Source organism: Euleptes europaea, chromosome 3, assembly GCF_029931775.1.
Source record: "Euleptes europaea isolate rEulEur1 chromosome 3, rEulEur1.hap1, whole genome shotgun sequence".
Lineage (NCBI taxonomy): Eukaryota > Metazoa > Chordata > Lepidosauria > Squamata > Sphaerodactylidae > Euleptes > Euleptes europaea.
In genome coordinates, this window is record NC_079314.1 from 66779504 (window position 1) to 66794427 (window position 14924).

The following is a 14924-nucleotide window of genomic DNA, read 5'->3' on the forward strand; positions in this document are numbered from 1 at the left end:
GAGATAGATTGACTCTATAAAGGAAACCACAGCTCTCAGCCTACAAAACTGGAGAAAGGCTATCAACGATAGGACATTTTGGAGGACATTAATTCATAGGGTCGCCATGAATCAGAAGCAACTTAACACGGTGGCACTTAACACACACTGTCAATATTCTTGCTGTTGTATGTTAAATCACTATTTTAAACCTCTTAGACCATATCCTTTTCCATTTCCATTTATTTACTAGCTCCTTTGACCAAAGGTCTTGAGCTTAAGCATAACAATAATACATAATACATAAAATAAAACAACACCAAATAATTAATTTACAATACCCAACATATACTTAAAGTTAAAACACAGTAGGAATGTAATTACTAAACATAGCATCACTAGTACCATAACAATCAATGTATTTCCCCTGAACCAGCCTCATTGAACTGGGATCATTCAAATCATAAAATTTAATCCAACATTCATCTTGCAGCCTACGTGCTTATTTTATTTTGACGTTTAAGCGACATCACCTCTGCCAAAAATCTTGCAACAGAACTAGTTATATCAGGGTGAATATCTCCCATTATGTGGGATATCACCCAGGACTCTAGAGGAAGTTTGTATTTAGACAATATCGGAGTAATCCAATGCAACCTAGGAGCTGACCAGTGCTGACAAAACAATAAAAGGACCATATACTTTTCAGCTATTTAAACACTGTCACTGAAATCACATGTGTCACATGTTTTAGTACAGAGTTCACTTTCATATTATGACTATCCCTAAGTATTCAGTTCACAAACAAAAGCATTAGGCATACAGCACTGAGCAAAGATGACATTAAAGCTTTAAGGGGCATTTTAATTTCCCCCAGAAGCTTTAAAATTAGGGCTGCAGCACAGGGTGCCCTCAGTTGGCAGCCAAGTCCAGCTGAAATCAATGGAACTTGCTTCTAAATGAAGTTGTGTGGGATGAGGCTATTACCTTGGCAATACTACCCAAACCAGCACCTGAAACCAGGACTTTAAATCCACCCACCTGATGACAAAGTTTCTCTTTTTTTACATTCCAATCTGCCAATCATTTGAGCTCAGGTAACTGTAACATAATGTACCCTCAGGCTCAGTTTTTTGAGCTAACAGTAACAGTGCTCGCAATAACATGTTTTATAAAAGTCAGACTACAATCAAAGACCTTTCTTTCCACACCACAAACATCTTATATTATACTAGAAAAAACCACAGCTCAGACCCTTTGACTATATTATGCACATAAGTATTATTTATGTAACACTGGAAGAACGTGCATTATTTGTGTGTAATTTGTAGTATTTAGAAAGGTTCTGAGCATGGTCAGAAAAACAGACAGTGATGAAAACATAGCAAATGCACAGGCAATCATTCTTGGCAGTGCATATTGAGGAGAATACAGGACATGATGAAATGGATGTAGGTATAGAGCTCTGAGGTTGCTTGATACTAAAAGCAGCAATGGCTGGAAAGCTTAATATCCTAGAACCAGGGCCATTATCTACGGCCACTCTCATGTTGCAGATATGTGCATGACTACTTGAGTCATGGAGTCCATAGGCCACTGGCCTAGTAGAACAACAGGTATTTGCAATCTAATAATACAAACCTTACTTACTTTATGGAGTAGCCAACTGCAAATCATTCATCCATTGCCAGTTCTAGCTTACAAGAACAAAACTACACCACTTATTGACTACCAATTCAATCCCTATTAGAGGCAGTTTAGCAACTTGTTGTTGTGATTAGGATTGAAAGGAAACAATCCCTTTTAATGAAAAGAAACCCTCTCTGAACATGAGCAAACCTAGTTCTACAACTGGAAAGTAGAAATGCTGTCTGAAAAGGAAACACAACCCCAGTTTATTAATTTACACATACACATACATAGTCTTCCAGCCTTAGTTCTTATGTTGATGTTCTGGAGATAACATCCACCATATTCTCAAGGAACAGCAGCAGTTCACTGCCTCTCAATTATATAATCCTTCCATCAGATTCTACCACAGCTGCCCAACTGTAGCAAATTTATTGTGTGCAGAATGTTACTAGCCTCAGCCTATTATATGAATTTTAGCACCAAATTATGTCTTTTTCATTCCTATTTGCTTGTTTCAAACCAGTGGTTCAAGATTCTTACTTTTAAGGCTGTTGATCAGCTTGGTGCTTTCAAGATCTGCATTCTAACATATATCCTACAAACAGCAACATTTAGATGATTATAATTTTATATTGGCTTACAGAATATTGTACAAAGATGTAGATACATTCTCCTTCTCATTATCTCTCTCTTTTACAGCCACACCTGCATACACACATTTATACTACCAAAACTTGGTTCCTTCATATATGCCCCTCCAGAGAAAACCTCTTCCCCTGAGCCCAAGTGGAAGAACAATGTCCTTGAGAGAGGCAGATTTTGCAAACTGTTCCAGTTTGCATTTTCACCAGAAACCTATATACATTTTCCAGTGTAAGGATAAGAAAAAACAAATGTTTCCTCAGGAGTATTCCCTCCTTCTCAACCACCCTGTTATAGAGAAAAAGAGAATCATGAGTCTCCCTGAGCCAGGTGATCGAAAGAAGGTACCTCCACTCTACATGGTTAAGCATATGGGGTACATCGCAGTGTGGAGGGAAAGGGTAAAGGACATGCAGTGTCTAGCTTATATTGGCAACATTAGCAGTAGCTTTGCAAAGTCCTGCAAGACCCATGATTTGGCTGTGGGATCCTGTGAGGGTTTCAGGAACAAATGGGAATGCAGCCTCTAAAGGCCTGGTCTCTACCTTGTTCAATCATCTAGCAGGGCAGGAGAAGTGCAACTGGCATGATTTTCCCTTCCTTGGGATTTCCATCTTCTGGGAAGGGTTTAATTGTGATGTATTTATTTGGTTTACTTTTACTTTTAACCTAATGTACTTGTTTTTTTTAATCATTGCTTTTAGTAGTGGCTAAGTGTGGTGGTGCGGAATAGACAAGCAGTAGGGGGGGGGGGGGCTATGGGAAGGTGCCCAGAAAGTTCAGATTGACTAATACTGGGGATGATGAGACAGTCTCAGTACTGCGCAGCACATAGCATGAAAGCTGTCCATGGTACTGAAAGTATGGTACGCCAACAGAGGTCCAAGTCGTTTCAATAGGGAAATTACCTCACACCTACTTTTCCCACAAGAAGAGAAATTAGATGCAGCTCTTAGGTGTGCCAAGTTGTGCTGGGTGGGGGGGACATCCCAGATAGTAGTCCAGGCTGATCTCCCTTGGCATCAGAACAGGAAGAGTTACCATCTCATTAACACTGATCACATTAGCTAGTGATGTATATGTCCTGTTCCTTTAACCCTCAAACTAACCTGTAATGAGAAATTTAAGCATATTGCCTTTGGGGTATACGTCCACCCCAAACAATATTGCTATGTGTCTAGTGTTACAAAATGTCCCACAAAAAATATTTGTTTGTGGTGTCAGAAGCCATTGTGTTTCATGATACTAAAACATCCAGACCTTAAAAACATACTTTGACATGAGGCAGAATGTTTCTTTTTCATAGATTCACCTTTCTCCTTTTGCATACTGACAACACCAGTATGTTTCCTTTACAAAGTTATTTTTCTAAAAAAATGAAAGACAAATTGTTTTGAACCTAAGATATTAGACAACTAACATAAACAATGATGAATTTCAAGGTAAAATATGTAAAACTAAATTTCTAACATTTTTGTACACAGGGGTACCGTATTTTTCTGTCCCATGAATATCTCTCTCTGTGGTGAGATAAATATTCTGCAGGTTGTCAGGAAGAGTCTTCATGTTGCCATGAAGGATTGTATCCTTCCAGAACACTTAAAAATGGTTGTCTGGGATAATAAACTCATAGGGTAGAAAAACTACCCTGATGGGAGAAAGTTAATAGATTCCTGGGTTTATTTGTTCGTTTTTTACCCTGAGTGACTTTTGGTTTTTGAAGAGCAAACTGTAATAGTAGCTGGCTGCACTTTGGGGACATTGTTTACCACTATACAGGTGACAATGTCCTAAGAGGGAAAGGTTCTAGAGACACTTTCCTCGGCATTACATCCCCCTCAAAAAACAACAACAACGCACAACTGGGATAGCTAATTCACCCCAAGGGTTGGTTAGTGAAATTAAAATTATTGGTTTCCACCTATATTTCCTTTCCCGGAAACCTTTGATGAACCTTGATTCATGATATCCAGTTTGTCCAAAAGCTAGTCTGCATAGTCAGAACTACAGCTGCTGTTTATGGACCAGTCATCCAGCAGATTTTCACATGACATGAGAAGTATGAAAAGGAACAGAATACACAGAACACTGTCAAAGTGAATTTTCAACCTCAAACAAAAACTGTTTGCCAAGAGACCTCCTGCAGTTCCCACATCCAAACTTTTCCTTTAGGTCTGATGATTACAGACTCAGATGCTATGATGAATTTCTAACAAAAGATGTTAAAACATGACAAGTTATTGGGAAATGATTAACAACCATATTAAAGAACTTCCCACAATAGCGAAATATAAAATCTTAATTTAATGTAGGAGCTTTAAATATATTATGAGTTCAACTTGCTATCTGTCTAAAGAACAAGAGGCAACAAGATTCCTGAGATAATGAAAACATTTCTATAAGAAAAAGGAAATCTAAATTTCAATTAAAATAGATCAGTAATCGGCTTAAAACCATCTATCTATATATCTAATTCCCAAGTGTGCCCCCTAAATCCACAGATCGAGGCCACACTTACCCCAAACAGATGTTTCTGCAGACTTGGGGAACCCCATAGGTCTGCGGGAATACCTGACTTTAAAAAAAACATTGGGGAGTTGACTTTCCCCCAAATAAAAAGGCGTTCTCTACATTGTGCAGATGGGAGAGAGCTGGGATAGGTTGGCAGAAAGAGAGAGAACAGTAAGAGAAGGGGTAGCAGGATAAACATTGAGAGGCACAGAAGTAGGGGGAGAAGGGAGGAAACAAAGATGGGGGCCATGCTTCCTCCCCACAGGTTTCTTGTGGGTCCCCACTTGTTTTTACATATTCTGCACAGGAGATATATGTTGTTAATAATATGGGCAAAAAATGAATAGCTACAATACACATGCAATTTAAGAATGGGTTTAATACTGTAACACTAACAACCTTCAAGAAAGCTTAAATCAATAAATGACTCAGAATATGAGGAATTCAACAATGAATTCCTTATCCATGTTATATCAACTATAACGTGTCTCAAATGTTATTTGAAGAGGTTGGATCCAGCCAGATTGTTCACTCGATTTCACCTACTTCTCTTCCTTACTCTAGAGTCCACTGGATATGCCCTTCATCCATGCAGGTTTTTGGTGGTCAAAGGGTCGTCATCCTTCCTTTCTCATCTGCAGAAAAGCTGGCTAGATCCAACCCAAAATGTATGCATAGTTTTATGTCAGATAAGCCTGGGGAACTCAAAATATGATTCACATTTATATTATAGGTACCCCATTTCAGAACTCCAGACAGGAATACCCAGCAGGAATAACCTCTCCTCCAGCTGGGGGAGAAAGGACAATGCAGTCCATCCCAGTAAGTAGGGGAACCTCGAAAAGTGATTACTGTGATTGTTCCCAATGTACTCCCCATCACTTTGCAGTATGTTAATAATCCCTGAGCCTTTCTCCCAGTGCAAGTCCCACCAAGGAAGACCAACAAGAATGTGTGGATGAAATCCTTTTGTGCTAATTTATGAGATTACAAAAGCCCCATTGTTCACCTGTTATCTATCTGCTCCCATGAGGAATGGGAGATGTAGGTTCTTGTTCCTCTTAAACTTTCCTCCTTTTCCATACAGAACCACTGGCCTGTACCCTACCTCTCCAATCAGCAAAGTCTGGTGCCGTCCTGCAGCCTAAGGAGCCTTTTATCCAACTCTGCATGGAAACTGCATGAATGAAGCGGTTCTAAGTTCAAGGAAAGCTTCAGACTTCACTGAACAGAATGGTAGGACACATGCCACTGTTGCCATTAAACACCCCTAAAAGGTGCAGGGATCCTGTAGGCACAAGCTGTTTGCCACCTAATGATGAGCTGTAGCATTGCACTGTGATGTCATTCCAGCACTAAGATTGTGCCTTTTGTGCTGGAGGTATGGTGTGGACCAAATGTCATCAGGACTTAATGATGAGTGGCTTCCTTACATGGCATTGGAATGGATCCAACCATTCTCCAAGGAGCCTTCCTCCAATGTAAGTAGCTCTTCCTCCAACAGCCACTTAAATCTGGCCATTATCAGAAGTGACATCACTATGGTATTCCCTCTAATAGGCATAACAATAGGAGGTAACATCAATATGGGATGTAGGGCTGTCAATATAGCCCCCAAACTTTTAGCATAGCTTCAGTCAATTATTCTTAAGATACTACCCAAGTTTTGTAAAGATGGGTTCAGTGGGGGCAGAAATATCGCCTCCCCCCTTTTCTCTTTCCATGGCTGCAGGGGGCGCATTTTTTGGGGGGTGCAGATCCCAAACTTTGAGCGGAGTTTCAGACCAGTGTTCTTAAGATACCCCCCAAGTTTTGTGAACATTGGGTTAGGGGGTCCCGAGATATGGGCTTTCCCCTATTGGGATGAATGGATCAGCCGATCCTGTGCATCTCCAGAGCAAAACGTTCCGTGCCTAATTGGAATCATCTTGGATTATTTACAAGTCCTCTTCAGCCCCTCTTGATGGAACAGAAGACAGCCACAGTAAGACCCCTTTGGGGGCTTTAGTCTATAAGTTTTCTCCTGTGTATGTGTGTGGGGGGGGAAAGCAGAATCTGTGTGTGTATGGGGAGGGAGCAGTTTCTGTGGGTGGGGGGGAAGCCAAAGGGGGCTTTCGTCGGTTCTGCCTGGGGTGTGTGTTCCCCCTCGAGTCTCTCGCTCCCTGGTTTGAGGGGGGAGGTTTCAGTTGTGTGTTGCAAAGGTGTTGTTTAACAAGGTTGTATTGTTTTGCAGTTGTTTTGCAGTTGGTTTGCAAACGTCTCAGCTGTTGTCGGGGCTGGGAGCTTTGTGCGTGGGCGGCAAGCTCTGCTGAGAGATGCACATTAAAGGTGGGGGGGACCCCTTTCAGGGCCCATATCTCAGCCCCCCCTGACCCAATCTTTACAAAACTTGGGGAGTCTTTCAATAAACGTCCTTTGAAGCTCTGCCGAAAGTTTGGGACCTCTAACCCCAAAAATGCCCCCCCAAAGCCGCGGAAAGGTGCGGTTGTGTTTTTAATGGCTTTATTCGGCCGAATTTTTTTCCGAACTTTGAATTCCCGCCGAATTGAACGGATCCGAAGTGGGGGAGTTCGGACTTCGGAACGTACCGAACCCACAAGGGCCAAATTCGGCCGAATCCGAACTGTACCGAATTTTTTTTTTGACAGCCCTAATGGGAGGATGCCAACAAGTGTTGCTTAAGACTCTGAGCTGTCCATCAGTGCTTTACAAGTGTGCAAGAGGGGCTGTGGCTCAGATATAGAGCACCTGCTTGGCATGCAGAAGGTCTCAGATTTAATCCCTGGCACCTCCAGGTAAAAGGACTGGTGAGTAGGTGATGTACTGCCTGAACTGTAGGTGATGTACTGCCTGAACTCCTGGAAAACTGATGCTTGGCATGCAGGTCTCAGAATCAATCCCTGGCATATCCAGGTAAAAGGACTAGTCAGTAGGTGATGTGAAATAACCTCTGCCTGAACTCCTGGAGAACTGATGCCAGTCTGAGTAAACAATTCTGTCTGATGGACCAAGGATCTGATTCAGTATAAGACAGCTTCAGCCTTTTCTCTCTCTCTTTACACAATGACTAGTAGTTTTATTTTGCTGCTGAGAAATCACAGGATAAAGAGTCATTGTACCAGTGTAAATGCAGATGTGGAAGCCACCATTTTAAGTTGGACTGTAAGATTTACCTACTAGTCATTATTAACAGTATCTCAACCATGTGTATTGTATATAAAACAGATGAAATTTTGCATCACTTGTATCCATTGCTGTATTCTGTTTTGAACACAGTTTGCCACCTGTCCTTGTCTGTAGCCGATTAGTTACGTCCAGAGATGTTTGTGCCCTTTGCAAGCTCCCATTTATCTGACTCTCCTAAACCCCTTCCTCATAAATTTAAGCAACATCCCATTCTCCTTTAACAGTAAGCATATTCTGAACATATATCTTCCGTATCTCCTCAGCTTGTGTTTATATATGTATTTCTCCCTATTGAAGTTTATCCACCTAGTTAGCATTTTCTGCATATTACATTAAATTGACAGTAGTGTCATCTTCATAAAAGGCAAACAATGTGCATCAGCAACCAAGGCATTTTTTCTTAAGTAGAGGAAATTGATTTAGCCAAGAGTATCTTCCTAACATATTGTTATGTCTGCATGCAGTATACAGTAGTTAGAGCATCAGTTGTCCCTTAAACACTCCACCCTATTCTGCCAAAATAAAGAGGTGACACAAGGTCCACCTTGTCATACTTTCCTAACATTTAATTATTCAACATATAATTATACAACCATTAGAGGAAAAGAAATTCATGAAAAATAGTCTAGGTTATAATTCAAGGTTTCTTTCAAAATATCCATCTTTTGTTCTTTGTGTGTTTCTAAAGCCATCAAATAACATGGAAACATGGCTCCTGCATATCTAAAAATAGAGTAAATGTTAAGGTTTTAAGAATGTTTAAATAGGCTATATTCCAGGCAATTGCCAATTAATCAGAGTTCAAACTTTTTGGTAAAGATGTTAAAATGAATAAGGGCCTAGATGATCATACTGACAACTTTTCCTTATTTGAAATTCATTGTGGAGCCCATGGTAACTTCTGTAAAGACAGTGATAACCAGCAAGCATGGCAGTTGTGCTCATAGTGCATAAAACCAATGGCATGATTCAGACATAATTACCGTACATAATTTTACTTTGATAAGAATACTTAGAGCAATTTATTTACATTTTACATGTTCTCAGTAGTTTCTATTTGTATTGGCATCTAGGAAAGAACTGGAAATTCTATTGGTTGTGTGGAATGATGAAAAGTAGCTAAATCACTTATAACACTTCTTCATATACTACAGTGCATTAAGAAAACTTGATAGCTTTCCAGACTGCTTCCTACACAGATGAGAAGGGGCTTAAGAAGATTATTTTTCAGTGTTTTGCAATGGTTAGTTTTAAATGGGAAAAGGCTCCATTTATTACTTTCTCTTCTTCTGATATCCTTGGTTACTCCCTTTGGGGAGTAGCATAACTAGGACAGAATTTAACACAGAGGAGGAAGAGTATTTCAACCTTGTCTATTCTGCAATATTCTCCTACAAGTTTTATGGTTATTTGTCTAGTACAGTAGGAAAACAGATTTATGAACAAAACAGAAGATGCTGTTTCCAAAAGAATGAAGGGACAAAGATAAAATCAGTATGCAAACTGTAAAACAGTAATGGTAACATGCCTAAAACAGTTACATACTGTAGATTTAGTGTTGTACAAATTGGTCTATTTAAGTTTTATTTTTGGCAGCGGATTGTGCCAGGAAGAACCATTTGGGAAGCCAATAGCTCTCAAGTTCCATCGTGCATCATACTGACAGTTTAAATACGTTCTTTGGTGTTCTGTACCATCTTTGTACTTTATCAAAGCCATATACTTTCAGTCCAACCTGGATTTTTATTTTATTTTTTCTTCCTTAAATAACCAAGTAAAGTTTATATACATAAATGCTAAACATCTTAACTGATAAAAATAAACTCTTGCTTTCAGAATAACTCCCAGACTCTAAGCATCCAATGCACAAGGTCTCTTCCTATTCTTCAACACTTATTTCCACACTCAGATATACAGCTTACTCTCATCAATCTGTCAAGAATAGTTAAATTGTCACTCTAGAAATTAACTAAATACTGATTTTTGCAATTACTGATCAATAATTCTTCTAACTTTACCACCTTTCTCTCCAGATCAATGTAGTGATCACACAACAGCAACAACCCATATATATTTAAATATACTTCTACATGTTGCTTACTGCTTAAATTTCAGTTCTGTTGCTTTGCTATTTTAATAAAAATGCCCAGTGGAACCTCCCACTGCAAAATTTACCCAAGTCAGAGAGGCCTTCCTCTCTTGATAATTCATTTCAGTTAAGTCGTATTTTATAAACATCGACAAACAGGCCATCCTGAAGAGGGGGAAGATCTGTGGCGGCTGGAAGTGGCACAGCCGCACTGCCTCCTCAGAGGCTTCCCTGCCACCACGGAGAAAATAAAAGAATTTAACCAAAATGGAAAAAGGGGGAAATGCCCATTGCAAAAAGCGAGGCTGCACCAACAAAAAAGGTGGCACAGCCACGCCGCAGCTCGAGGGGTCATTCCTGGGGTGAAAGGGGTTTGGAAGCTGACTAACTTCAGCTCCACCCCGGAACGCCTCCCTCACGCCGGCACCTGCTGCCTCTTCCAAGTTTCCCTTATGGTGTGGCTGCACTGCCTTCAGAGGCCCGCACAACTCTGCAGGTCCCAGGCGCCGGTATATGTGCCACCCAGGTTAGACGGGCACTTACACCAGTGTGGTGTAATATGGAGCTTCACTCCCTCCCCCTCAGCATTGTGCGCTATATGTTCTAAACAGTTTTTTCTAGGCTTATTATGCCAATGTTTTACTGATATTCAGCTTTTCTATATATATAGCATTCAATGATTGTTTTCTATGTTTTTGTTAACAAAATGGTGGTGTCATACTAATATTCAGTGCTTCAGAAAACCTCATTCCTAATATAAAATCTAAATATCTGAGACATTTGGGGAGAGCAGTAACTCAGTGGTACAGTATCTAATTTCCCTGAAGACCTCAAATTCAATCTCAGGCAACTCCAGTGAAAATCATCAGGTAGTAGGAGACCTCTGCCTCAAAGCAGACCATACTGATCTTGATGGTATGACTCACTATAAGGCCGTTTCAAGTGGTCATCAGGGCTGCAGTTCATATGCTCCAAAGTAGTCTTAATAATGTTTGTGGATTTCTCAACACTTTTTTTCAGTTTCAGGCCATGTCTTTGTGCAAATACCCACAGGACAGTGTAACATCTGCAGAGACCAGCTCCCAACCACATATTTTCTTAGTAATGCCTCTCTTAATAGGACATTAAGCCCCCCTTCTCTCTTTCCCCTCCCTCTCACAAAGCAGCAACATATCAATTGCTTCCCTACATGCAATCCTACACTGCAGGAAAACTGTGTGACTATTGCAACCATATGGGCAAGGGTGACTACATTTTTTCCTAATCCATCTGCACTCTTCCAATGGGGAGCCATTCAGGAGGCAAAGATCCACACAAATGGTTCTGCACATATGTTTTTAATAATCAAGATACTCCCCAGAATCATATCCTAGGTATTGTCTCTTTCATTTGTGTGTGAAGGAGGCCTGATTGTTTAAAGCAGGCTCTTCAGTTCAGTATCCTGTACCTCCAAGGATATGAGGGCTGAAGGGCTACGACAGATCTACAATAGATGGCATCACTATTACTGGGTTGTGATTTTCCAGGCAGAGCATAATATTCTATTTGCGTTTAATTTCTCCAAGGTGTCACTTATTGCATTAATATTTCTGAATACAAAAAGACCCTTTACATTGCTCCTATTCTGGTTTTTTATACTTGTCTCTTTTTCTTTGGGACAAAAAGGGGCAAGATACCCCAATATTAGACAATTTTATATGTGTTTATTTATATAGTGTTTTATATAGTGCTTGTTTACTCCACTAGCCATTGTTCTGCCTCTTTATCAAGCATGGCCACCTCCAATGTGCAGAAATCAAGATCCACTGTCTCTGGATACAAATTGTAGTGTAGCAGGTTAGAGTGTAATGATATCTCACTAGGTAACCTTGGGTCAATCTCACCCACCTTACAGAACTTTTGGAATAAAAAGGAAGGAAAAACTATAGATGTTGCCCTGTCCTCTTTGAAAAAATGGAAGGCAAGATAAAATCTCCAGTATGTTCAATTTGTAGGATTGTCATCATTTTAAAAAAGAACGATTGCTGAAGTCTAATTTCCAAAGTTCTGAATTGTTCGTGTTACCAACCTCCAAAATGCAATCATCTCATATTTATAATCGCATCAATTTATATTTTCATTCTGTAAAGTGCCCATGCATTTAGATGTCTACATCCGGTGATAACGATGAGGCCTTTTCTGTTTAAAAATAGCATGTGTCAATTTTAAAAGTGTATCCTCAGGGTTTTTCTGTGATAATGGTCACAGCGACACACTCTGGTCCTACCAGAAAACAACATCTTTAACTCAACCCTCCAGTAATTACAGTCAGCATTTGATACATTCTAATTCAGAAGTTAAAACCAACACCTTTTCTTAGATTTTTTCTTACATTTCAGGTGGTTGAAAAGGCCATTTTCAGTACTTGAAGCAGAAAATACATCCATCCAAGTATAACTTAAATTCCTAACAAAATGAATGACACCATAAAACAATCCTTTGTGTTTTATAAATGTTATTCTCAGTCCACCAAATTAACCATCTTCCTCACTTATGTCATTCAGCATGCATACATAAAGCGGTAATTTTCAACTTTAGAATGTTGATGGGCATCCAATACAGTCACCTGCAAGAAGGCATTTCAAATAAACAACAATGACACATACATGCATATGTATGTATGTATTCAGCTCTAAAATGTGTTTTTAAATTTCATTAAAAATTAACAGCTTGTATTGATGAGACCCCTCCATGAGAGATATTTTATTTATAAAAAAATATTTTAATGTATTTTTCTGTAGTTTATATTATTGTGTTATTTTTATTAAACAACACTAGAAGTGCCTTTACAAAATCTTGATATGAAACATTTGTCTTAATTAACAGATTGTTAAGTCTGTGTGCTCCTTACTTTAAAAAAAAAGAGCTTCTTATATGACCACCATTTCTATATAATTCCAAAAGACAACATTTTGTGACACCTCATTTTAACCATCTTTTCTATTGCTATGGGCTCTTAGTTTCAGAGTTTAACCTGGTACAATCACCCAAAAAATAAAAAATAAAACCATTTCAGCCAGTCCAATTGAGTCTGTTGATTATTCAGGACTCCCCAGGCCTGGCAAAACAAGCCATCTGCCATCAGCTTTCCTGCTGACCATTAATTAAAGGCCTATCAATCAAAAGAAAGGCTAGAAAGGCCAAGGGAGGGGAGGAAGAAAGAGTAACCCCGGAGCTCTAGAGAGCCAAGAGAAGGGTTGCTGAGCAAATGGACTGTCTTGCATCATGATCCCAGAGGAATAGTGCCTGCCAACACCTTAATGCAAAAAGTTCAGCCCAACGCATTTGCCAGCAAGTCCAGGAATTATTCAGGTGGACTGGATTGACCCTGCCTGGTGAGCCAGCAAGGAGACAGATGTCCTGTACCTTGGAAGAAGAAAGCTTTGCTCCCGTTATGCAGCCCTTGCACTTGCAGCACTCCGGCCACGGAATTTCCCAGCTGCAACTCGGCCAGCACGTCGATCTGCACCGAAGGATCCACGCCAAAGCCTAGAACTTGAACCAGAACAGAGGCATTACTCCCCCCAGGCCACCGATGGGTACTTCCCCCCCTCCCCCTCGCCTTTTCCACCCACCAGCTCTACCACCCCCCTTCCCCATCCTTCCACTGAACGGCTCAGGTACCTCTTCCGATCAGCCGCATCAGCCAGTCCTATTTCCATGACCTACTTTAGCACAATCCATTCCTAAAGTTCGTGTGTGTGTGTGTGTGTGTGTGTGTGTGTGTCAATATTTATTCAAGGGAGGTTTTGCCTTGGATTTGCCACTCTCTAGATGCACATTTTCCCCATCCGAATTTTCAAAACTCTGCAGGGGGGGCTTATTGTTGAGTGTTGAGAATATGGATGGGGAGGAAAGTACATCTAAAGAGTGGCACATCCAAGGCAAAACCTCCCGTGCATAAACGGCATGTGTGCTTTTCTTGCCCTTACTCAATGTTCCACCTGGGAAAGGCGCTTCTGGAGCGAGGGCTCCCTCCGTGCCCACAGCTGCCCCGGGAAATCAGGATCGATCATAGGAAGGGCTTTTCTTCCCAGGTCTTCGCTTTGCCAGAGGCTCTGGGGCTTTGCGAGGGGGCTTCTTTCTTCGCGATCGCTCCCTTACCTGAAGCCAGCCCGAAGAGCAAGCACCAGGCGCTCAAGCAGACCCGGGGCTCCATAGCGCAAGAAGAGAGGGGCGATCAGTCCATAATCCTCTTGTCGGAAGACCAGTCGGGATTCAACCACCGGGTGGGGAGGGGGGGCGAGCTCGAAAGCCACCCCCGCCGGGCGCTCTTGGCTTCAGCAGGAAGCCGGGCTCCAGCCGGCGAGGGGACCAGCGGCAGCCGCCCAAGCCCGCAGCATCCTCCTCCTCCTCCTCCTCCTCCTCGAGGGCTCGGCGAACAGCGCCCGGCACGGCGCCAGGAGAGCGCGCGGCGAGGCGCGGGGAAGCCGGCAGCTCCCGGCCGCGAACCTGTTGGCAGCCGGCGGAGACAATGGAGGGCGAGCGCCGCAACCGCTCCTGCGGGGAAGGGACCGAGGCGCGCTCGTCGTCGCCTGGCTGGCCGGCAGGCGGGCTCCCCCGCAGGGCTCCGTCTCCAGACCTGGAGCGGCACCAGCGGCCGGAGCTCGGGGCGGGCGGGCGGGCTCCTCCTGGCCAGCAGCCTCCGAAGAGGCAGCGGAGTCGACGGCTCCGAGGAGGGAGGGAGGGAGGGAGGGAGGGAGGGGGCGGGCCGGGGCCAATGAGGAGAGGCCGGTGGGCGGGGAGGAGGCGCCTTCGCCAGGACCCCTCCCTCCCTCCCTCCCGCCCCCCCAGGCGCGCTCGCCTCCAGGCGGCTCCTGAGGCCGGCGGGCTGGGGAACCCCGCG

General features: G+C 42.1%; 1 protein-coding gene across 1 annotated transcript in view; it reads right to left on the reverse strand.

Annotated features, from left to right (window-relative positions):
• The window catches only part of NELL2 (neural EGFL like 2), a 147329-nt gene extending 133055 nt beyond the window's left edge, over window positions 1-14274 (reverse strand). The window contains exons 1-2 of the mRNA XM_056846760.1: window positions 14183-14274; window positions 13445-13573 (exon numbers count right to left, since the gene is read on the reverse strand). Coding sequence (XP_056702738.1) covers window positions 13445-13573; window positions 14183-14237 — 184 coding nt within the window. The 5' untranslated portion in view covers window positions 14238-14274. The remainder of the gene's footprint in view (window positions 1-13444; window positions 13574-14182) is intronic.
• Between the last annotated feature and the right edge of the window lie 650 nt (window positions 14275-14924).